This window comes from Octodon degus, unplaced genomic scaffold, assembly GCF_000260255.1.
Source record: "Octodon degus isolate 3935 unplaced genomic scaffold, OctDeg1.0 scaffold00009, whole genome shotgun sequence".
Classification (NCBI taxonomy): Eukaryota; Metazoa; Chordata; class Mammalia; order Rodentia; family Octodontidae; genus Octodon; species Octodon degus.
The window spans coordinates 10,136,769-10,163,304 of NW_004524585.1; the positions used below are offsets into that span (position 1 = coordinate 10,136,769).

Consider the following 26,536-nt stretch of genomic DNA (forward strand, 5'->3'; position numbering starts at 1 on the left):
TGGTTGGTATTTCTCTTTAAATTTTTTTTCTTTTAATATATAGTCTCTCCCTCATCTCATTTTATCTTTGCAGTTTGTTAGAGAGAAAGCAGAGTATTTGTCTTAGAAAACTTGTCATAGTCCAAATCATGGTATTTATTGTTTAACTAAAGTTTCTCTTCTCTATTTCTTGTAAGTTGTCAGTTATATCAATAGAGTTGATTATATTCAATTGGGGTTTGTTTTTGTTTTTGTGTTTTTGTTTTTTGTTTGTTTTTTTTTTTGTAGATGGTTTGTACTTGGAGGCGTTTAATGTTTGGTTATGTTTCTATCATGATTTGTTCATTTATAAGCAGGAATAGCCCTTTAGAAAGAAACTTGCCTTTATTATTTAGTTGGCATGAGTGCTGTGTGGGAAACTACCTTGAGGCAGTGGTAACCTCCAAGCATATACCAGGCAAACTATCTGAGAAGTCATGGAACAGAATACTTACTGAAAAACATAGAATACTTAAACCATTTTACAACAGGAAGCAAGAGGAAAGTGATGGGGTGAATTGATACACTTATGATAGCCTGGAAGCTGGAGGGATGGGCCACATTCCACATGCTGTGGCACAGTGTTGATGTGTGCATGTCTTTCTGCCACATTAGCCTTTCCTGCTAATGATATGGTCATTAAGACCAGTGTTGAAATTATAGCAAGGAAGCCCAGAGACACACACTTGTGCTATCAGAGAAACACAGGGGACAAACTCACCGGCCACAGTGGTAGTTTACAAGTAAGCTTGATGAACAGCTATGGGTTTTTATTCTGGGCAGAGGGCACATAGGCCAAAATGAACACCATCAGTGAGTGGTTGAATTAAGAACTCATGAGTGTAAGTGTTCATTGGACCTCTGTTTAGTCTCATATGTATTTACTATGTCAAATATTTAGTGCTTTATATGTTTGTGTATTATAAATATTCAATACCTCACTGCCTCAAGAACATTAAGACATCTTTCTGGGTTTTTTTTTTCATCTCTTTATGTTTAATATACATAAGGTACTGCTTAACACATGTATCAATTCTGTGCTTAATACACTATATTTATTAGTTACCTATCTGTACTTAAAATATCTTAAAACATCTCACCTATGTTTTAGAAACTACAAACCTTTCATGTTGAAGAGAATTGAATATTCTTAAAATAGAAGTACAGGCAGGATAAATGCTGTATTCTTCCCTTTTACTGAGGGGAAATTGGACCAAACTGACTGGATTACTGACTCCTGAGAACCTGAAAACATGTGACAAGTAGAAAGAAAGACCACGCCAAACATGAATGTGCAAAGGCTCTGTAGCAGAAGAGAACATGGTTTCTAAGAATTGAATGTAATTGGCAGAAGGAGGATCTTCTTAAAAGAAGCAAGAAGTCATTGAAAACCCTTGAGACTTGTGGTGGGGTTGTTAGTGATGTGTGCTACATGATCAAATTTTCTTATGGGAAATAAGCAAATTTTTACTACAGCAGAAAATGACTTGGAGTGGGAACAAGAATGAATGCGGGAAGACAAAATTAGAAATACAGTAATTTTTTTATATATAGTAATTGAACAGATGTTCTGATTGTCTTGATCAGGCAGATATGAGTTGAGATCAGGAGGTAAGGATGGCTGTGGACTGGATTCTGTTCTGTGAGGGGTTGAGGAAAAGGGACACAGTGTGATACCTAGGTCTCTGGCTAGAGCAGCTGATGAGTAGCAGAGTAGTCCATTTATAAAGGGGGCTCTGTAAGATGATCAGGTTTGGGGGAAAGAATTGGTTTTAACCATTTTGAGGTTTAAGGTTTTTTTACATAATTTCAAATGTAAGAATTATAGAAAGAACTTTGGAATATTCTTTATTCAGATTTATCAACTGTTAACATTTTGTTTCATTTGTTTTACCATTTTCACCTTCCCTTGCACACAAATACATGTATACATTCTACATATATATGTATATAGATACATATAAATGTGTACAAATACAGTGTTTTTTGACCTACTTGAGAATGCATTAGGGACTCTGTGCTCCCTGACCCCTAAATGATTCAGATAATTCTCTTATATAATTGCAGTTAAAAATCAGAAAATCTAGAGGCCAGGGAACTGGCTCAGTAGAATAAGCACTTCTCTGGCAAGCGCGAGGGCCTGAGTTCAATCCCCAGTTCTGGAAAAAAAAAAACAAAAAACCAGACAATGTAATTATAATTTGTTATCCACTCAATACCCATATTCAATTTTGCCAGTTGTTTTAACCTCTGTTACTGCTATTTTATTTCCCATTCCAGGATCTAGTCTAAGATCATGTGTTACATTTAGTTGTCTCTTCGCTAGTCCCTTTAACTTGGAATAATTTTTCTGGCTGGCTGTATTTTTCATGACATTAACACTTTTGAAAATGAAATACCTGACTACATGCTGAGTTGAACATCCTGCACTTTTCCTGGGTTTATTTTTGCTTTTGTCAACCCTCCGTAATCCTGTGTTCCTTCAGGGACTGGCTAGGCCACCATCTTTCCTGTGTGCCTGTACAATTCTTTGTAGTATTGCACACTCATTCAGCAGATGTCTCCACTGTGATCTGAATGATTTCAGTGATGTTGAAGTACTGACATGGGTGCTGAGAGTGTCCAAACATGAGGGAAAAAAGTGCATAGAAACCTGCTCCTAAATAAGAGCTGATGGAGACCTCGTAACCAGAATCCATCTCCCAAACCCTTGCTACTCCTGCCTTCTAGTGCCATCTCATCTTTGACTCTTTCTTTTTTCTGTTTAAATCATTTATTTATTTATTTATTTATTTATTTATTTATTTATTTGGTCCAGGGTCTTGCTCTGCAGCTTGCACTCATAGTGATCTTCCTATCTCAGCTTCTCCAATGCTGGGATTACAGGCATGCACCACCATACCTGGTTTCTGTGGCTGGCACAGCATGTGGTACCAGTCCTTGTGCTTGTCAGGCAGGTGCTTAGACTTGCTATCTCCCAGCTCAACTGTCTTCTTTCTTTACCACTTTCCTTTTTCTACCTCTTCCTTTGCTGTTTTCTACTCCTGCTGGTTGGCTCACTACTGTACCTTTTGTATGACTCCCATGGCCATCACCTGACTCACCAGCTGATGTGCCTGTTCCCCCCTCTGCACACAGCCCCACTTTTATCTTAGGGGGAAGAGCTAGTTATTTTATAGAGTTTCTTAACTTGGATGTGTCTGATTTCTTGATGATTAGATTCAAATGATATATGACTACCAGGGAAGAAATGTGTTCTCAGTAAATCATATCAAGAGGCACATAATGCTTGTTCTAGTACTGATGATTACGTTGATCACCTAGTTAAAGTAGTATTTACCATTTTTCCCACTATAAAATAGCTCTTTTTCCATTTTTAATTAATAAGTAATTCTGGGGATATAACTCAGAGTATCCTGTTTGTTGAATTTTTTTTTCTGTTTTAGAATGTGGTAACAATTGTTGCCTGAATTGACAGTCGCTACCACCCCCCACACACATTTTTTTGGCTAATGTTCTACTAGAAGGGAAGACCTGCTCTTTCTTTCTTTCTTTCTTTCTGAAAGGTAATAGGTTGTTCTCATAGATATGTTTTATTCCATGAATTAAATAACATCTTTTATTCAGTTATCAAAATTTACTGAGTGTTTACCATGTACCAGGCCCTGATTTAGGTTCAGGGAATCTGTATCATTGTAAGATAGACATTGTCTTTGCCTTTTGGTCATGTAGGACAGTTTTACTCTTTTAGTACATCCTTGTGAACAGTATTTCATTTGTTGTTTTTATTACTTTGATAGACAAAAAAAATCTAATTTTTTTGATTACTGAGTTTCTTTTCATGTTATTAATACTTTTTGTGACGTTTAGTTAATTTTAAGTTAAGAATTTGTGGTTTACTTTCAGTTTCAGTTTTTTGAAGTTTATAAGTCTTATGTCAGAAATAATTGTTAGATTTTAAGTAAGGCATTGTTCTTATTATTTAGTAGGGTATTTCTGAAATGCATTTCCATACTACCTTCTACCCTGCATTGTTTTAAATCTCTACCATATACTAGATGATGGATGCAATTGAGCTAAGGCAGCTTTATAGAAATTTGCATTGAGCAATACTATCTACTCTATCTGTACATCAGATGTTTCAGCTGAATGTTAATTTCAAAACTCAAAGCTAGTCAGGATTTATAACATGATTAAGGTAAGTTATGCTCAAGTCCTGGTATACCAGAAAAACTTGTCTCTTGTACTTTGTAATTCTAGCAGTGATATTTTACTCAACTACTCCATAATTATTAATTTCTTGCCTTTGTACAGGTTAGGAAGAGTGAAGCTTACCATTGCTTTTGCCTGTTTATTTTTTGGTGCACTGTTTCAGTTCAATTTTTAAAGAAAAATGTGACACAATTTCAAATTGTTTAAAGTAGTTTACCATTGGTAAAACAAGGCATTTAAAGATCTAGACTTTTCTTGTGTCTTTTTGAGACAGGGTCTTGCTATGCAGTTCAGGCTGGCCTTGAACTCACTTGTAGCCCAGCCTTGTCTCAAACTTGCAGTGATCCTCCTGCCTCAGCCTCCTGATTGCTGGGAGTATAGGCAAACACCAACATGCCTGGCTTAAAGTTTTTATTAGAGTGAGCTCTTGTGTAATATTTAACATGAAGTTTTGGATTTTTTGGAGGGGGTTGGAAAGTCTATTTTTATCATATTCTTGAAACATTCTTTGATTTGCTGTGTATCCTTTCCATTTTCTTTGCATTAGAGTCTTTTTTTAAAACTTCATATTTAACATTGTAAATTTATAGTATGTCTTATGAAATGAAAACAGCCTCTGAGCTCTACATCTTTCATCCACCCACACCTTGAATTTCTTGGCACAGCTTAGCTAGGTAGTCTAGAACTAGAACTCTACATTTATAGTTTTTTGTTCGTTTGTTTGTTTTCGTTTTGGTACCAGCTATCAAACTCACAACCTTCTGCACCACAGAACTATATCCCTGGCCCATACATTCACTGATATATGCCTTGCAATAGACAACTTTTCTTGAGTTGTCCAATAAGGGTGAAAGGGTTGTTAAAATTAAATGACAGAATTCTTATTTAGGACAGCACCTGGCATGTAGAAAATCCTTAATATAAAATGTATATTCCTGTGGATTATTTGTGTATTATCTGATTTGCCTGTTTCACCATAATGTTATAAAGCTCATGGGTGAAAATGTATGTAAAAGTAATATTAGATGGATGTATAGGTATGATAGACAGATTTATAGCCCTTAGAACATGCATTCACTTTTCATTGTATAACTAGTGTTTAGATACTAAGGCACCTATGTTAGTCATTGTATTGATAAACAAAACAAAAATTCATTTTTCTACATTTTATAACTATCTTTTTAAGATTTCTTTTATGGTTTTTCTGCTACATAATTTCTATGTACTAAAATTTAAATGAATACTGGCACTATATTCTGTTTGCACTGCTGAAGCAACTATATTAAATTTAAGGCTAGCTTGCCTTAAAAAAATTAAAACTTCATGTTAAGTATTACACAAGAGTTTACTCTAATAAAAAGTCTAAGCCAGAGTAATGCATCTATGAAGGAAGAAAACTACTTTTAATTATTAAAAAGTATAATATTATTACATGTTTCTAAATACCTCAAATTGATAACTCACTCTGTACTTTCTCCTGAATTGGATACTTCCACTTGTGTATATTTGCTGCCATTTAAACCCAACATACTAAAACAGAGTTTGTATTCTTGCATCTAGAATGGCATTGCCTTTGATTTCCCTTTTTTATTATTTTTTTTATTTTTAGGGAAGGGTCTACAGGGTGTTCAAGTTCTCACTATTAGATCAGACTCATAGTGATCCACCTGTTTACAGCCTCTGAAGAACTGGGATCACAGGCAAGCACTGCCACCATGCCTAGTCTTAATTGCTGTCTCAGCGTGCTCAGGGGGTGGTCCACTGCAGGCCCTGGGATCAAACCTCTGGCCCCTGTGCCTACTTGCAGACGCTTAAATCCACTGAGCTATTTGGTCAGCCCTTATTTCCCTTTTTTAAAATTAGTGTTATCACTGCTTCCCCCATAACCCAGGCTTGATCATACTTGTATTTTTTTCTTTAATTTATGTATTTGGTAGAGGATCTCACTACACAGCTTAGACTCGTAGTGATTCTCCTGTTTTCAGCCTCCCCAGCTGTGGGATTACAGGCATACACCACCATGCCCAGTCTTGGTGGTTGGCTCAGCATACCCAGGGGCGGGGTCAGTGTGGTATGTGGTGCAGGGATCAAACCCTGGTCCCTACACTTGCCTAAGCAGGAGCTTAGTCCACTTAGCTATCTTGCTGGACCGTGCTTTCTACATTGATCGCTCTCTGTGTTTTATTCCTGGCTACCTTTTATTTGTCATTTGCAGTCTCATTGTTTCCTTCACTCCCTGTTTTCACTAGACCTTGAAATTCATTTCCTTATTCATATAAAATAATCTAGAAAAAAGTGAAGTGGGGGCTGGTGAGATGGCTCAGTGGTCTAAAGCACCTACTTAGAACAAGCTCAGCAAAGTACAGGGACCATGGTTCAATCCCCCAGCACCACATGCCAGCCAGCCGCGCCCCCTGGTGGGCTGAGCTGGCCACACACACACACACACACACACACACACAAATAAAAATAAATAATAAAAAAAAATTTAAAAAAAATTTTTAAAAAAGAAAAAAGTGAAGTAAAATAAAATAATCTTCTGATTATTTTCTTTTTTATTATTATTATTTTCTTAATCTTTTACATCCCTCAGTATTGAATACCAGATTTTAGACAATAGTACTTAACTATCTCCCTTTCAAAAATTTCTGTAGACTAAGCAAGGAGAGAGACCAGGAGCCTTGAGACAAAGGAACAAAATAAGTTAGGAATTCTTTGCTCAGTGACTTGGTACCTGTAAAACTTTAGGCAAAGGCTTTTATCCTTAGGGGGCAAGACCTAACAGTATCATGAAATACATGTTAGTGCATATCTTGGTTGATATGTGTGGTTATTAACTTATTACATATATGGTTATTCATTGAAATTAGTTTTTAGGGTTCTTATAGTTCATTCTATATTTTTGATTCTACGTGTAGAAATACTTCCCAAGAGCCACTAGACTGAGAACTTTTTACTCAGTTTGCTTTCTAGACCCTTTTTTAGAATATGCTATGAACAGTGTCTTCTTTAGAGAAAACTTGTACTTATTTCTCTCGTTCTACATTACATGTTAAGATCCAAAAATCTGTGCAGGTAAAAGGATATTATTTTTAGGATGAATCTTAAGTTCTTTGACAGTACTTACTAAGTAATTGTGTTTCTTTTATAAAAATCTCATGATAGAATTATTTATTCCCTTTATAGAAAATGTGCCAGAGGAACTTCGAGAACCATTTTACACTGATCAGTATGACCAGGAACACATCAAACCTCCCGTCGTTAATTTGCTTCTATCAGCAGAACTGTACTGTCGAGCTGGGAGCCTCATTCTGAAGAGTGATGCTGCCAAACCTCTTTTAGGCCATGATGCTGTCATCCAGGCTTTAGCACAGAAAGGTCTTTATGTTACCGACCAGGAAAAATTGGTAACTGAACGAGATCTCCACAAGAAACCCATACAGATGGTGAGTCTTTATATACCCATAATTTTTTTTAAGCTTGAAAGTACTTGCTTTTTTTTTTTTTTTTTTTGCATTTGGTACAGGGACTACAAGGTCTCACTCCATAGATCAAACTCGTAGTGCTCCTCTTGTTTTCAGCCTCCCAAGCACTGGGATTACAGGCACATGTCACCACACCCAGTCTCAATTGCTGTCTCAGCACAACCTGGGGGGCAGGGCCAGCCCGGCACCAGAGAGATCAAACCCTGGCTGCTGTACTCTGCCTAAGCAGGCGTTTTAGTCTGCTGAGCTATCTGGCTGGCCCTGAAAGTACTTACTTTTGAATGTGAATTGTACTGAAGACAATGTGTTTTGAAATTTAACTATGATCTATTTTAACATGAATTTTATTTAATTTAAAACTTCTGGGGCCGGGGAGATGGCTCAGTGGAATAAGCGCTTCCCTGGCAAGCGCAGGGGCCTGAGTTCAATCCCCGGTTCTGAAAAATAAAATAAAACTTCTTTTTCCGGGGGTCTGCCCCTTAGTTCAGTTCTTTAAGTGGCTGCTTCAACAAAGCAGTCAGGCTCTGGTTGCTGTGGTTCGATCCCCACAACTCAAGCCAGCCAAACCTGCCCTGAAGGCATTCGGAGCAAAAAAAAAAAAAAAATCCTTAAAACTTCTTTTTTCATCAAAGAGATTAGCTAGAAGAAGTGGGGAAATGTATTTTTGACAATTTTTTCACTAGTCAAGAGTTGGGGAGGGGCCGGGGAGATAGCTCAGTGGAATAAGCGCTTCCCTGGCAAGCGCAAGGGCCTGAGTTCAATCCCTGGTTCTGCAAAAAAAAAAAAAAGAGTTGGGGAGCTGGAGAGAGAGCTCAGAGGCATAAGTACCTGTCTGACAAGGGCAGAGACCCAGGTTCAATCTCTGTCCCCACATATTGTGCTGACCCTGGAACCCTCAGCATCCTGTGTTGGCCCCAGATCCCTTAGGTGCACCATTTTGGCCCAGAACTGTGGGTGTGCCATGCCAGCTGTGGAACTGGGCATGGTGACATACACCTGTAATCCCAGTACTGAGGAGGTTGAGACAAGAAGATCTCTGTGAGTTTGAGACCATTCTGGGGGCTACAAAAGAGAGCATAAGGTCAGCCTAATCTGCATAGCAAGACCATGTCTGAAAAAAAAAAAAAGTTAGTATATGTATGTGTTCGTTATAAGCTTGAATAACCTCATGGTAAACTTCCGCATATTAGAGATTTTGTTTTATTTATTTAGTTAATTTAATAATTATTAGGTTTTACTTACGGAGACACACAGAAATGGCAAAACTGCTCCGGAACAAGCAAACAGAATCTCGTGTGAATAGTCTCTGGAAATATAAATCCAAGTGTTTTAAGTTTATTTTATGCTATTTTAGTCAATTGTGCTGCTTTAGCTTAAGTTCCACAAAATGCGGATATTACAAATACTATTAGAAAAGTGGCTGTGCACATTTGATTAAATCACACTGCCTTATGTGAGAGTAGTAATCTTGCTGGGAAGAAGGAGACAGGTGTATGTAGAGGATTGTGTTATGAAATTTAAGAAGGACATACAAAAATTAGTTTATCAAACCTACTAAATGAGGCCATGACCTAATTTGCTTTCTACCTGTTCTCCTTTGTTATAACCCTGTAACAGAGAATAGTATCTTAAGAATAATATAGTTAATCAGATTTGGTTGATAGATTTATAGTAGAATTACTAAGGATGGGGCCGGGGAGATGGCTCAGTAGAATAAGTGCTTGCCTGGAAAGTGCAAGGGCCTGAGTTCAATCCCCAGTTCCACCAAAAAAAAAAAAGAATTACTAAGGATAACTGAGAATATAGATGTCTCCTCAGACCCAAGAAGTTTCAGCTTTCATTGACGGCTCTAAGCCAGTGGTTACCTTCTGACTTGTGCTTTGGGTACATACCAAATATGTAGATAGTTTCTCAGCACCAGGGTGAGCAGAATTCAACTTAAGTATCTTATTAGTATGTCACATTTGCTCTTTCAGAATCACTGTACAAGTTGAATGATTCCACTAATTACTTCCACTACCATTGTTTCCAGGCCAAGTGGATAGTTACAAAACACGTTGATGAGTTTGTGAATCTGTGCTTGGTAGTTGCTCTTTCAGATACAGATAGATAAGCAGTGGATGACCTAGTTATCATTAAAGTAGGTTATCTATTTTAGATCCTCTTTAATAAGAAGGAAACAAACTTAAGTGTTTCTACATTTCTAGTGCATTATGTGTGTGTGAAGAGAGGATATGAAAGTACTTGCAGAATTAATTTTAAAATAATGGGGTCAATAGACTGTTAATTGTATTCATTACTAGTATTTCTTACACACTGTATTGATCCTGCTGGTAACTTTCAATGTATTTAAAGAATGTAATTTAGGGGGCCGGCCAAATAGCTCAGCGGATTAAAGCGCCTGCAAGCGGATGCAGGGGCCAAGGGTTCAATCCCTGTGGTGGTACGCGCCTGTCATCCCAGTTCTTGGGAGGCTGTAAACAGGTGGATCACTCCGAGTCTGATCTAGTAGTGAGACCCTGAACATTCTGTAGACCCTTCCCTAAAATACAAAAATAAATAAAAAATGTAATTTAAAGAATACATTTCCCCTATTTCTCTGGTTTTGAGTCTGTTTGTGATTTTTAAGAACTTGACAACTTAATTTGGGGGGTTTTTTTGTTTTGTTTTGCGTGGTTTGGTTTTTACGACAGGGTCTCTCTATGTAGTTCAAGTTCGCCTGGATTCACTGTGTTGCTCAGGCTGGTCTTGAACTCATGGCAGTCCTCCTATCTCATCCTATGAAGTGCTGAGATTACAGGTGTGCACCACCACACTTGGCAACAACTTAATTCTTGACTAAATCATCATAGCCCCTTGCAGTATCACAGTTACAGATCTGTAATTTAATTATTGTTTTGCTTCTTTATCTTCCTTTTTGGGAAATAACTTGAAAAACAGTATTTCTAATTTCGCTAAATATAGATTGCACTAAATATATAGATCCTCTTCCTCTACCACTTTTCACCTATAAATTATCTTAGTAGTTTTGACATATTTTATTTTTGTATGCTGCCTCACAGCCTTTTTGGAAAATGTGTGATGGAAGTAAATGTGTTATCCTGATTTTTTAAGAAGTAATGTTAGTACCAATACTTTCTGATTAAAGTTTCAGATGGTATGTAACTTCCCAGGGAAATCATGTAAAGATAGTTGTTTTTAGTCTATAATCCAAGCTGCTTGGAAGCTGAGGCAGAACGATCTCCAATTTTAGGCCACTCTGAGTAGCTTAATGACATTGTTTCAAACTAAAACTAGAAGAACTGAGGATGTAGCTTAGTAGTAGAGTGCTTACCTAGCATGCACAAGGTCCTGGATTTAGTATGTACTACTGCAAATAAACAAAATAACAGTAGCTTTTAGATGAATGTACACCAAACTGTTAACTTTGGTTTCTTCTGGGAAATAATTATATAATTTTAACACTTTAAGAAATTGAAGGGGCTGGGAGATGGCTCAGTGGAATAAGCGCTTCCTTGGCAAGGGCAAGGGCCTGAGTTCAATCCCCGGTTCTGCAAAAAAAAAAAAAAAGAAAGAAAGAAAAGAAACTGAAATTCAAACAGAAGTGATTATTGTCGGGCTGGCCAAATAGCTCAGCAGATTAAAGCGCCTACTTAGGCAGACGCAGGGACAGGGTTTGATCCCCACCTTCAGGGTGTGCTAGGTTAGCAATTGAGACTGGATGTGGTAGCACACATCTGTAATCCCAGTGCTTGGGAGGCTGAAAACAGGATCACTACGAGTCTGATCTGTGTAGTGAGACCCTGTAGACCCTGTACTAAACACATTAAAAAAAAGATTATTGTCTTAAGTGCCATATATATATATATATATATATATATATATATATATAAAATTTTTGATACGTTTTTAAAGAGAAATGAGTATCTGATATTATCCTTTAAGCAAGCATAGGAAATCAGAGCAGATATTGCAGTCTGTGCATGGTTGAATTCAAGGATACCTTAAGTAGCTATCTGAAGTTTTAAAATACCTTTTGTGTAGTTCATTGTAGTAATCAATCTTTATAAACAAAAGGAAGCTGGGGAGATAGCACAATAGAATAAGCGCTTGCCTGGCAAGTGCAAAGTCCTGAGTTCAGTCCCTAATTTTGCCAAAAAAAAAAAAAGAGGAAATTTGACTTAATAGATTTCAGTTTGGGGATGAAGATGGAGAGGGATTCTTTTTTAAATGAGATGTCATATAAAATATATATTACTGTTAAGGATAAATTATGTGAATTTGGCCTTTCACTATAATGTTTTTCATGTTTTGTTTTGTTTGGTTTTGGTACTGGGAATTGAACTTGGGACCTTGAGCTTGCCAGGAAGGCACTTATGCCACTGAGCAATCTCACCAGCCTGAGAATTTAGCTTTTCAAATGATGTGGTAATTTATTGTGAGAGAGAACTATAGCTTTGATGATGTCTTTTGTGTTCATAATACTGGAAAAGTATTTCAGACAGTTTTAAAACCAATTAATAATTATAACATTTATAATTTTCTTTGATCACATAAGCATTATCTATAAGATTGCAAGGAAGAATTGTACTTGTGACCTGCTTAATGAATATTACAAATATATTAGAAAAGAACAAATTTCAATGGTATACATTCATCTCTTGGTATTTATGAGTTCTGCATCAGTGGATTCAACCAACAGCAAATCAAAGATATTCTGAGAAGAAAAATTATGTCTCTGCTACATGTGTAGACTTTTTTGTTCTTAATCCCTAAATAATAGTGTGACAACTATTTATATAGCATTTATACTGTACCAAGTATTGTAAGTAATCTAGAGATGATTTAAAGTGGGGAGGATAGGGGCTGGTGAGATGGCTCAGTGGTCTAAAGCACCTACTTAGAACAAGCTTAGCAAAGTACAGGGACCGCGGTTCAATCCCCCAGCACCACATGCCAGCCAGCCCTGCCCCCTGGTAGGCTGAGCTGGGCCCCCCCCCATATATATATAAATAAAATTTTTTTTAAAAAAAGTGGGTAGGATATAAAAGTTGGATGTAAATAATATACCATATTATTTAAGAGATTTGAACCTCCCAAGATTTTTAATATCCATGAAAAGTTTTTGAGAAATCTACCAGGATGGTAAAAAATGACTATACGTTACAATGTTAAAAGTTACACAGTTCTGAGAACTAACATGACTATATTTTTGAATTAGCATTAAATGTATGACTGAATCAGAACAACCTCCAGCTAACCAGAGTAAGAATTGTGTCCATTGAAATCATTGATCAACAGTGTTCAAACAGAACTATCATCCAGCCAAATTCATGTTAGAAACACTGTGTCTGTACAAATGTGTGTAGACTTTTGTTCTTAATCCCTAAGTAATAGTGTGACAACTGGTTAGGTAGCATTTATACTGTATCATGTAGTGTAAGTAATCTAGAGGTTTACTGGTATCCAAAAATGACATGAAAATGGAGAGAAAGCAAATGGAATCAAATGCTAAAGAAAATAGCTTTCATGGCAAAATGAAGTTTCATGGGAAGTGCATGAATATTATTACCAAGTTAGAATGGGGAGTTTAATTGGTCTTAAAATTTCAAATTTTAGAATTTTATAGCTGGAAGAGTCCTTGGAAATCAGAATCAGTGCATATAAAATTTTCTGAGAGTTACTTAGGGTCCTTTTAATACATTTTGGAGGTCCTTCTATGAGAACTGCTGAATTAAAGTCTTTAAAGGAGGGGTGTGATATTTTTGTTAATATGTGATTTTTGTGATCCAGACTGTATGGGAAGTATTGATCTAATCCAGACTAATTTTATGTGTGTGATACCCAGCTAAGTTTTAGAAATGTGAATGATGTGCCTTGGGTAGCACTGTTGGTTAGTAGTAGAACTAGAATTAGAACCTGAATAAGCTAGACCTGTGACTGTCTAATTTACATTGCTGCAATCAGAAGCTATTTGTGCTTGCTTGAAATCATATCTACCCAGTCATTATCTGAATTATAGGCATTGTTTTGGATCAAAGTCCTCACTGCAAATTAATTTTCCAACCAAATTTGCATATGTAGGAAATAAGAAATGACTTATAAAATGTATGTACTTGTATATAGTATATGTAATGTGAAATAATGAGAATGATTTTCATATGTGACTTGTAAAATAAGGTTTATTATTTGATCCAATCTTGTTTTGGAATAAGAATTTTTATATAAACCAAAAATTAAATCTAAAGCCCTTTCTTTTAATGAATATCATAAAGAGAAGGGATAGTCTATTTACTTAATAGAATTTGGAGTTGCTGATATGTCACTGGATAAGAAAGTTACAAAATGTTCTTTCATGGATTATTAGTATTATTAAAATGGATGTTTTTAGATATTCAGAAAATACAGGCTAAAAAGCAGTAGCACGTGTATGTTACTAGCATTACACTGCTTTTTTATACTGTAATAGGAATGCCAGTAAAACTTTGGTTAAAGCACAGAAAGGTGCTCACTTCAGCAGCACATATACTAAAATTGTGATGATGCAGAAAGGTGGTGAACATTTTTTAAAGAAGTACTACTTATCATATCATCATTACTTTCCTCATAAATGGGACAAAAACCCAATCCTGCAACTTTAAAAAAAGGTTTATTTTGGCTCACATTTTATAAGTTTCAGTCTTTGCATGATTGGCAGCATAGTAGAAGGATGTAGATGAAAGAACCACAGGGTCACCTCCTAATAGTCAGGAAGCAGAGAATGAAGGGAGGTGCTACTGCAACACCCTCATGATTCAGTCACATTCCAAAAGCCCTATCTATGAGTAATGACACTCTGGAGGGACAGCTGGACATAAACCATAATGTCAACTACTATAAGCTAGGAAAAACCAGCTCCGTGGTTTCTTTTCTGGGACCCTCAGGGGCCTACATTCTTGCTCCGTATGTGTTGTGTGTGGTGCTTTTGATCCCCCAAAATTTTTACCACTGATGGTGTTTTTTTAAAAAAGTAATGGAACCGTTTATAGCTTAAAAATCTTGAGCTAATATTATTTTTTCTTCAACTGATACTCTTTTTTAAATGTATTTAGTATAGGGTCTGCAGGGTTTCACTACACAGATTGGACTCATAGTAATCCTCCTGTTTTCAGCCTCCCAAGCACTGGGATTACAAGCACGCACCACCACACCTAGCCTCTCAGCTGATATTCTTAAACCTTTAATTATTTTCTGAGAGTGATAACACCTGCTCTCTAAATGTCATCATATTTTTTTTCTTCGTAGCGCTTTTTGTAAAAGGTAATGTAAATAAATGAAAGTGGATCATTGTGTGTACAGAGAAATGTACTTCAGAAGGTGAGTTACTTGCCCAAAGGCAAAAAGGTTTAATCATTGATGATGCTAAGATTTGAAATTGTATCTGTTGTCTCCAAAGCCTATTTGTACTTCATTTACACCACATGGCATTCAGAGATGAGAGGGAAGAACACAAAAAAAAAGCCTCCCTGTTTCTGTAATACTCAATAGCTTGTGGAACATTTACATATTATTACTGTGATTGGGTAACAACCAGAAAAGGGAAATGCAGCAATTATCACCATATCTTTTTTCAAATATGCAAACTTTTATGGATGAGTGTACTTTTTTAAATTTATTTTTGATGAGTGTATTTAATAGACACTTACTTGGTTCTTGCTGAAAGAGGTGTAGGCAGAAAAAAATGATAGATCATGGTCACATTGCTAGGTTAGTTAGTGACCAGCAATAGATCCGTACCTTCTAAACCTACACACACTACACAGCTTTCTTCTGTCTGATCTTTAGGTTATATGCTAAGTTGGCTCTGGGAAGACCAACTGAGAATGCCAACATGAAACAGAAGGTAAAAAGATATACAGCAGTAAAGGGTAATGTGGTAAGAAGGTTAGGAGTCCTAGGAATTGGAAGCAGTCAATGGTATTGTTTCAGTCAAATAAGGTACTCTTTTCTGATATAAGAAATATATTACATTTAGTAATCACTAATAAAAATAGATTTATAAAAATTAAAATAGAATGATTTACTTTGAAAATAATTCTTTAAAAATATTTTACTTTTTTCACGTTTTTATTAGTACATTTGTGCAATACAGAATGGTCACATTTGTCATTAATCAGAGATGTGTATATACATAGTATATCTTAATTCTTTTTTGTTGTTTTTTTATAGTCCCTTCCCTCTAACCCTTCTTCTCCTCCACATTTAAGAATATTTTACCTTAGGATTTATTTTCACAGCCTTGATTTAGTAAAATAAAATGTAAAATAACCTAAGTTTTAAAGAGCATGTTATGGGCTGGGGAGATGGCTCAGTAGAATAAGCGCTTGCCTGGCAAGTGCAAGGGCCTGCGTGCAATCCCCAGTTCTGCAAAAAAAAAAAAAAAAAAAAGAGCATGTTATATGTGTTAGGGATATAGCTCAGTGGTGCAGGGCCTGCCTGGCAAGCGCAAGGTCCTGAGTTCCATTCCTAGTTCCAGAAAAAAAAAAGAGAGAGAGAGAAAGAAAAGCACTTTATAGGAAATGAAAAATATTTTCATTATGATGTCTGATATATAATGCTCATATGTTCATTAGATTTATAGCAGTTTTCTTTAAGTAGAATCTGAATTCCTTTTATTGCTATTTTATATATCTCATTTAGCTAAGATATTATGTCTGCTACCTAAGGCCTTTAACAAATGAACTTTATTTCTGGCCATAAAGAGGTGTTTAACAGTTTGAGATGATAGTTCTGTGCTCCTTGGTATGTTCTTGGTCATTGGTAATTGATTTAAAGTTAAATACCTGAGTTGAGGATGGCAGATTAGATTGTGAGCTGGGAATCTGGATATCTGAACATTGAGAACCACAACATAGTGACAGAAGGTGGTTGGAATCACCCTGCGTTATGGAGCCTTTTGCTGCAGAAGTCTGTGGAGCGTGCTCCATTTCTGTGCTTCCTGGATGTGGTGCTTTAGCACTATTCTAGCTTCTGCAAGCTACTTCGTTGTCCCTGCAGTGAATCCCAATTATTGCTCAAATAAACAGGGCTAATTCAACACAGATTCTTTTACTTGATAGAAAAAGAATTGTAGCTAAACATTAAATAAAAAGTCATGTTGACCTTTTTTCCCCCCACTTGAGGACAAGTTTAGCTATACAAACATGGTTTTTAGAGCTGAAAGAGACCCTTGCAATCAATCTTCTTGTCTTGTGTTTTAAATTTCTTTTGATTGTGACCCACAGAAATACATTTGACTGTAAGATCTACACCTGGTTTACCTAGTTGCATGTATCTTGCAGAAACAAAAGTACATTGCACCTTGATATCTTTTTCTGTTCTATTTGGAAAAAAATATAAGATGTGACCAGTTAGGGGCTGGGAAGATGGCTCAGTAGAATAAGCGCTTCTCTGGCAAGCACAAGGGCCTGAGTTCAATCCCTGGTTCTGCGCCCCCCTGCAAAAAAAAAAAAAAAAGATGTGACGAGTTAAATTGACTTTCTATGTAATTCATAAATGACTTATAAATATACCTTTAAAAATATTTTTGTTTTGTTTTCTGGTGACAGGGATTGAATTCAGGGCATTAGCCCAGCAAGTGCTTATTCTACTGAGCTATCTCCCAGTCTCTTAAAATTACTTAGTTAAATTGCTTTATTTTATAGAAGAAAGTGGTAAAATTATATAATGTTGGACTGTCGTACCCATGATTTTGTTTTAAAAATTATTTTCAGGTAAAAATTTCTAACAGCTTAAAGCATTAACTGCTTCTTTCTGTAAACCAGCAGAAAAGCACAGTACAGCTGTCTAAACCATCCTGCTTATGTAAATAGATGTCTCTTTTTTTTCAATTGTTTCTCCTTTTTCTCTTCATAATTTCTTATACATTTCTTTTTTTCTTTCTCCCAATTTTACATGCATATATCTTGGGAATAAGTGGTTAGAAGACAACACTATGTTTTATAACAAATACTGTAAAATTCATATTACTTTTGTTAAGTGAAATTCTATATCACTTGTAATTTTTTTGTTTTAATTCTAATTTGTACTCTCTTTAAAAAATAAATTAAACTTGGGGCTGGTGAGATAGCTCAGTGGTCTAAAGCACCTACTTAGAACAAGCTTAGCAAAGCACAGGGTCCGCGGTTCAATCCCCCAGCACCACATGCCAGCCAGCCCCGCCCCCTGGTGGGCTGAGCTGGCCACACACACACACACACACATACACACACACACACACACACAAAATGTTTTAAATAAATTAATTAATTAAACTTTCTAACAGCTTCTGTTTGAAAAGAACTGAGACTAGAGTGTATATATAGGTGGATTTACTCCCTTAAAATTTACCTAATCTCACTAGGCACACCTGCAGGAAGATGACAAGTTAAAGATGAGCCTGGGCTACATAGTGAGTTCAAGGCCAGCCTAAACTGTATAGCAAGGACTAGAGTCAAAAACTAAAAAAGAAAAAGATTTTCCTGCTCTCTTTTACTCCAGCCAAACTGTTTCTTGAAATACTACTTTAATATCTTAACTTTTCAATTAAAAATTGTTTTATTTGACTTGAAAAAGCAATGTGCGTTATATTGCAGATGAATGCCCTTTTTAATTTGCAAATTTTTCTGAGCTATATACTGTGTAAGGAAAGTTGTTCCAGACTACGAGATAGATAATTAACTTTTGAATAATGAAAATTTTATATTTTTGTTGTGATCTCATGTTCATAAGAAGACAAAAGCAGTGAAAGCTAAAATAGTTAGGAAACCATCTGATAATTATGACCTTCCATTAATAAATGATACCCCCCCATCAGAGAGCTGTGAAAGACTCAGTATTGCTCTTTTTTTTTTTTTTTTTTTTTTTTTTTTTTGGTGGAAGCGGGGATTGAACTCAGGCCCTTGCACTTTCCAGGCAAGTACTTATTCCACTGAGCCATCTCCCCAGCCCTCAGTATTGCTCTTTAGTGTTAGTCTGCTGAACTGTTTTATCATTCTTGGACTAGCAAAAATTTTTGGTGATTACTGAAAATGAATTAAGTACACATTAATGATGTGTGTTAAAATTATGTTATACTATTTATGTGTACTTTTATGGTTTTGTACATCAGTTAAAAATAAAAAGTTCTAAAAATTGAGTGGTAAACACTTAAAATGTATTAACTGGGGCTTTTTGTTTTGTAAAAACAAAAAAGGGTCATTATGTATTCACTGTAGCTTAGTAATTTTACATGGTACATTATAAGGTATCTTAACTCTAATATGACCTGTATTATTATGGCGTAACTTGTTCTCCCTAAGTTTAGATACCTTAAAAAATAAAATATAATACACACACATGCACAGTTGGAGCATAGATCCATATATGTTTTGCAGGTTTAGTATAAATTCTTTTTAAATATATGGAATTATAATCCAATGCTGTAGAATGGTGGCAGTCACAGCAGTTGACTGTAACCATCACATCCCCACTCTGTTGAACAGATTGACCCCTCTCATAATACTGACCTGCTTTTGTAGCTTGGTAGATTAGGTTATCTTTTTTTTTAAAAAAAATGTATTTAGTACAAGATCTACAGGGTCTCAGTACATGGATCAGACTCATAGTGATCCTCCGGTTTTCAGCCTCCCAAGCACTGGGATTACAGATATGTGCCACCATGCCCAGTCTAATTGGCTGTCTCAGCACACCCTGGGGAAGGTGCCAGAACACTAGGGATCGAACCCCAGTCCTGCACCTGCCTAAAGAGGCTCTTTAGTCCACTGAGCTAAAGGCTGTCTTTTTAGGATGATCCTTTGATAAGTTTGTAGGTGTGTGAAAATACTGTGTTTTATTTTTTATCTAAAGGTAAGAAGTGTTTTAGTAGATAGGTAAACAAATTTAAAAAGATAACTTTAGAGAATGGTGAGAACTAAAAAAAAATAAAAGGATAACATGGTAATAATAAGAACAATGTGTTGGGGCTGGTGAGATGGTTCGGTGGTCTAGAGCACCTACTTAGAACAAGCTTGGCAAAGTACAGGGACCGCAGTTCAATCCCCCAGCACCACATGCCAGCCAGCCCCGCCCCCTGGTGGGCTGAGCTGGCCCCCCCCCCACACAAATAAATAAATAAATAATTTTTTAAAAAAATAAGAACTATGTGCTACTTTATTGGAAATGGTTAGGAGCAGCCCTACACAGAAGAGTATGTTTGAGCAGAGTTCTAAATATAAGGAACCAGTAGTTAGAAAAAGATAGATGGAACATTGCTCACAGGGGGACTAAATACAAAGGCCCTAAGTTAATAGGTAATCCATAAAACAAAATTCATGTGTGGATAATAAAAATTTTAAGAATTTCTTTTCCTGGAGGGAGCATTTTCAGGAATTTATAACTTTAGAGCTATATTTATTAACCTATAATTTGTATGATAGGAAGTACTTGGTTCATTCAATAATTACTTGTTGAAAATTACTGTGGACCTAGGCCAGTATTGGCAAACCTGTGGCATGTATACTATTGTGATTTTTTAAGACAAAAGATGTTAATATATGAGAAGTTTTTGTTTTCTAAACTAAAACCTTAGCATTCAGGTTTAACTTCAGTGTTGGCGTTTCATGATAAATACGAGTTTTGGGTTGCAGTTTGGCATTTAGTCTCTAAAAGATTCACCATCACTTTCCTAGACAGCGGGTGCAATAGTGGGAAGACAGGCTAAGCCCTTCTTTCATGAACTTACAACTTTGGGAGTAAAGATGACCCGTAAAAAAAAAAAAAAATTGGAACATTGTAAATGCTATGAAGAAAATAAATGAAGAAGGGGCAATAAGGACTGAAACATGGTATTTTCATGAGAGATGGTTTATGGATGTCCTGTCTAAAGAGTTGACATTTGAACTGAGACCTAAATACCAAGTAAACAGAATGAGATGATACAGGGAAAGAACATCATGTGCAAAAGAAACAACAGGCGGGGCTGGTGAGATGGCTCAGTGGTCTAAAGCACCTACTTAGAACAAGCTTAGCAAAGCACAGGGACCGCGGTTCAATCCCCCAGCACCACATGCCAGCCAGCCCCGCCCCCTGGTGGGCTGAGCTGGCCACACACACACACATAAAAATTTAAAAAATAATTTAAAAAAAGAAACAACAGGCTCACACACACTAAGTGTAAGTTCCATGTTTCAAGAACAAGAAAACTACTGAGTTTGGTAGTGAACAGGACTGAGGGGAGAGTGATGTGTGATCTGGATAGACAGAGAAGGATAAGGGGAAGTTGTATTCAGGGCTGAGGGAGAAGATGGGGGAAGTGGCCATTGGGAAGATAAGCTGTTTTGGGGCTTCAGCCATGTTAGACCACCATAATAGCTCAGCACTTCATGATCACTGATAGGCCGGGACCTATCAGTAGACAAGTTGCTTTGTAGATCCAGAAAGGGGTGACATATCTGGGGAATAGAGAATTGTATTCTGGGCATGTTAAGTGTGCCGTGCCTTCTATATATCAAGTAAGCAGTTGGATATCTTAGTCTGAAGTTTAAAAGTCTTGTGTAGCTTTAAATTTGGGAGTCATCATCAGCCCATGAGACTGAATAAAAAACACTTTGAAAGACAATATGTAATCAGACATATCTATTATGATAATTGTAGCATAATAGGAAAGGTTTCTTTTTTGTTAATGTCAGTATTGTAATGTTATAATAAAACAATAATTTGGAAAACACTGGATGACAGCTATCTAGTTTTACTAAGAAGAGAGTGCTATACCACTATGAAATCATTGCTCCTTGCATAGTGAATAGGTCAACGTGATTAATAAGCTTGATAAGCTTCTTGTATCAGAAACTTCTTCCAAGATTACTCTCCTGAAAAAATTTATTGTAGGTATTGAAAATACATAGGTTTAGGTACTGTTACAGTATTTGGTCAGAACTCAGTGACATTTTGGTTGTTCTTTGACCCAGCTTTCAGATTACTCTGTAGAGAATTGTTTGAGAACTTTGCACAGAAAGAAAACATATATTATCTCAAGTTTAATTCTTATACCCTCATGCAGAAATCTAGTAAATTAAATATAGAAAAGTAAAAAAGGCTCTTTTTATCCTTAGCTAGATTGGCCAAGAATCAATGGTTTTAAGATGTCCTTCAGTTCCTATAACAACCAAATGTGATACTTATTCCAATAGGGTCAGTAACCATCCTGTCAGTTTCAGAGGCAGAAGATTCTGAGGATGGTAGAGATAGAAGCCTGGGCAGGAGTGTATGGAGGGATAGCAAGAGAAAGAAGTTGTCAGTGGTAGAAAATTGGGGAAAGGTTGAGTGAATAAAGGAGGAAGGAGAGGCAGTGAAAGTTGAAAGTGGTGCCATGGTTTGAATCTGGAAAGTGCCCCTGAAAGCCATCTGTTAAAAAGTTGGTCCTCAGCATGTAGTTAGGAGATAATGCACCAGTTAGGAGGTGGGGACTTGTGGGAAGTTTGAGGTTGCCCTAATCCACTGGGACTTGTTCTCAAAGGACATTGTAGGATTTTGTTCTTTTTTCCCCACCCATGAGTTGAGCATGTTTGATCTGCTATTCACTCTGTCCAGTGATGTACTACTGTTATACCATAAGCCCAAAAGTAATAAGACCAATCGATCATGGACTAGAACCTCCAAAATTATGGACCAAAGTAACCTTTTTCTTTTTATAAATGGAATATCTCAGATACGTTTTACAATAAGGAAAAGCTAACACAATGGAGTAAAGGAAGGTGCTGTTTTGTCACCTTTTTTTTACATAATGTAAGGAATGACAAGGCAGAGACCACTCCACAAGCTTTTGTTCCAAGTAGGTGCTTTAGACCACTGAGCCATCTCTCCAGCTCCAAAAATTTCACCATTGTCTTTTTTTTTTTTAGTGGAACCGAGGATTGAACTCAAGCCCTTGAGCTTGCCAGGCAAGCACTTATTCTACTGAGCTATCTCCCCGGCCTCTTTCCACAAGCTTTTGAGAAAGCAACGGTATATGGTGTAATATCTGACAGAGGGTGATAACACCGTCTGAGAGAGAGAGAGAGAGAGAGAGAGAGAGAGAGAGAGAGAGAGAGAGGTGGGCCTTTGTGTAGGAATTGAAAGAAGCCAAAGGCCATTAGATGGGAAGTTTATGGTTTTTTTTTTTTTTTAGAACTGGGTATTGAACTCAGGCCCTTCCGCTTGCCAGGCAAGCGCTTATTCTGAGCTCTCTCCCCGGCCCCTAGATAGGACGATACTAATTAAACATTAGTGGTTAAAATTAGTGGCTAAGGGGCCTGCCCCTTAGCTCAGTTCTTTAAGTGGCTGCTTCAACAAAGCAGTCAGGCTCAGGTTGCTGTGGTTTGATCCCTACAACTCAAGCCAGCCAATCATGCCCTGAAGGCATTCGGAGCAAAAAACAAAACAAAAAAACCATTCTGCCTTTGGGCCAGGGAGATGGCTCAATGGAGTAAGTGCTTCTCTGGCAAGCACAAGGGCCTGAGTTCAATCCCTGGTTCTGCCAAAATAAATAAAATAAAGACTGAGCTAAAATTAGTGGCTGCCTTGCATTGCAGTGGGCAAAATAAATTTTTTATTGTCTCCAGATGTCCAGGGACTTGCAAGATTCCTTGTCCTATCATCTCTTTTAGGACATTCTTTGTTTGTTGAGAACAATCATGATTGTCCCTGCTGAGAAAATGCCTCTGTGGTAGGATAGGGTTCTGCGAGAGTCCTCTCTGATTTGAACCTTACATATACCAATCACAAAAGAAAAGAAGGATAATGTTCCTTTCCACCTGAGGAAGTAGGTCCTGGGCTCAGGAACACTTCAGCCACATAGGCAGGGGTGAAAAAGTGGCCATGATTTAGTGCAGTTCTGCAGTCTGTTTGAATGTGCCACCGTTATGCAACATGGGCTTACTCTGAGGTTTGGAATCTATTTCTTACCTATATTCTCTTTACTGGGTATCTGGTAAAGGGGCAGATGGGCTGCTTACAACAAAGCATTTCCTTCCTCTTGAGCCAACTGTATGATTTAGAAGGATCAGGAAGCTTTTGCTTTATGTGACAGAGCTCCTTCAGAAAAAAAATATTAATGGTAGAACATCTTCTGTAATGACCTAAAAAGAAATACTGTATTTATCTTTGTTAACCTTTTTCTTTCGGATGAGTAAGGAGAGAATGAAGGTACTGATCTAGTTATAAGTACTAAACTAAAAATTAGATTTGAGAAAGAAATCTTTCCAAATTACTGCAGACAGTGATGCAGATTCTGTGTTTTGGTTTTTTGTTGTTGTTTTGTGGGTTTTTTTGCCTAGAGATTTGGATAGCATGGTCTGTAATTATTCATGAAATAGACATTCATTGAGCTCTGACTGTTAGGTGTTCTAGACAAGATTCTCAAGCTTTTAAAAGTTTATAAAAGTAAATAATTAGTTTGTTTTCTACCTTATGATTTTAAAAAGTATGTTTCTGCCTTCCAGTAAAAGTGACAAAAAAGTATAGACTTATAATTCCAATTAAGTAATGAATACTTGATTTCTCTCAATATATTTGCTCTTTATGTCCAGTTGTGCTGCTTAAAATTTAACCATTTGTTTAGTGTAAAACCCTTCATCTTTATAAGGTGAAGTATCTTGAGATACAGGTAGATTTATTAGGGCTGGTGAGATAGCTCAGTGTACTAAGTGCCTCCTTTGGCAAGCTCAGGATTCATGGTTCCAGCCCCAGTTCGTCATGCCCCGTTGGCCCCACCCTTGGGGCACTCTGAGCCAACAACTGAGTCCAGGTATGGTGGCACACACCTGTATCCAAGCTTGGGGGAGGCTGGAAACAGGAGGATCACTATGAGTCCAGGTTGTGTAGTGAGACCCTATACCAAATAAATAAGTAAAAGATTTTAAAAATAAACTAATGTGTAGACTATGTGACCTTGAATAAACAGACTGGATATATATTGTAGTGGCCTTTAATGATGAAAAAAAACCAGAAGAGTGGGAGGAATGGTCATTGTATTGTACATAGATGATAAAATGTCTTAGACAGGTTTAAGATGCCTTTAAGACACCCAGAAAGACATAGATGCCCAATAAGGTGTGGACAGATTTGGGAATCAACAAAATAATAATTAGATGAACCTATAAGAAATTGGTATGTCCAAGGGAGGCATGTTTAAATTTGAAAGGGAAGGGCTGGGAGATAGCTCAGTGGCATAAGTGCCTGCCTGGCATGTGCAAGGTCCTGAATTCAATGCCTGGTACCATTAAAAATAAATAAAGTTAAAAGAGAAGACAAGTGAGGGGCCGGGGAGATGGCTCAGGGTCTAAGCTCAATCCTCGGTTCTACCAAAAAAATAAATACATTTTTAAAAAAAGACAAGTGATAGAACTGTTACAGACACAAGTATTTTAGTAGTACATAGAAAATATTGTGCAGGGGCTGGTGAGATGGCTCAGTGGTCTAAAGCACCTACTTAGAACAAGCGCAGGGACCGCAGTTCAATCCCCCAGCACCACATGCCAGCCAGCCCCGCCCCCTGGTGGGCTGAGCTGGCCACACACACACACACACACACAAATAAAATTTTTTTAAAAAGAAAATATTGTGCAGAATAGCTAAAGGTAAAAAGAAGAGAATTGAACAGTTCTGAGTAATACCAGAATCTCCTTGTTTTGAATATGTATCTATGCCCCCCCATTTTGTAACTCAGTCATTTTTTTGCTGTTGTGTCTCAGATTGGGAAAATACTGTAACATTTAATATAAAGCATCATGATCTGTTGAGAAGGGTCTCAGATTTTTCATAGTTTTGAAATAATAGGAAATTCTTTTTTAAATATTTTTTTGGGGGGGCTGGAACTGGGGATTGAACTCAGGCCTTTGTGCTTGCCAGGCAAGTGCTTATTCCACCGAGCCATCTCCCCGGCCCCTTAAATAAATTTTAAATGGTAAGACAGGTTCAGAAACTCTTTGAATGTCAAATGCATAATAAAATATATTGATAGCTATTTTCTATAATAATTCTTTCCTTTCTAATTTTAGTAGAGTCGTACTATACTGTTAGTTTCCATGGAACTAAGGAACTAAGAATATAGGAGCATTATTGAAGATGTGGGTAGCACCCATGCCTGTAATCCCAGCACTTGGGAGACTGAGCAAGGAAGATCACTGTGAGTTTGAGGTTAGTGTGGGCTGCAGAGAGAATTCAAGGCCAGGCTGAACTTATCATGAAGCCCTTTCTCAAAACACAAAACAAACAACAAATAACATTATTGGAGAAAGAGAATGGAAGACTTTTTTCAGTCATTTGTTAAAAACATTATAACAAAATTTATTGAATTGTTAATACCGACAGTTGGAATTTATAATTAAATGATATCAGAAGTTAATGACTCATTACAAGTTAGTATTTTAAATGATTTCTACGTAATGAAGCCTACTAAAATTATAGAGGTGGTAGTTTATGTGAAGAGTATTGTTGTCGGGGAGATGGCTCAGTAGAAGAAGTGCTTCCCTGGCAAGTGCAAGGGTCTGAGTCCAATCCCCGGTTCCACAAAAAAAAGACTCATTTTGGGGCTGGGAAGATAGCTCAGTGGAATAAACGCTTCCCTGGCAAGCACAAAGGCATGGGTTCAATCCCTGGTCCCACCAAAAAAAAAAAAGAGTATTGTTAATTACTTGAAAAGTTGACAATGGAAAGGTGTCACCAGCTGAGAGGCTTTTCAAAGAATCCTTGATAGTCTTTTGAACCATTTCTATATATTTTCACGTTAAAAGTTAATAAGAATAAAGATTTGAGGGCTGGTAAGATAGCTCAGTGGTCTAAAGCGC

General features: G+C 36.9%; 1 protein-coding gene across 3 annotated transcripts in view; it reads left to right on the top strand.

The window, feature by feature from the left end:
* Positions 1-26,536, top strand: part of Camsap2 (calmodulin regulated spectrin associated protein family member 2) — a 114,709-nt gene that overhangs the window by 10,961 nt on the left and 77,212 nt on the right. For 2 of the 3 annotated variants that reach the window (XM_004625322.2, XM_004625324.3), the window contains exon 2: positions 7,417-7,676. The exons of the other annotated variant lie outside the window; for it this stretch is intronic. In XM_004625322.2, the coding sequence (XP_004625379.1) occupies positions 7,417-7,676 (260 nt within the window). The remainder of the gene's footprint in view (positions 1-7,416; positions 7,677-26,536) is intronic. 3 annotated transcript variants of the gene reach the window in all.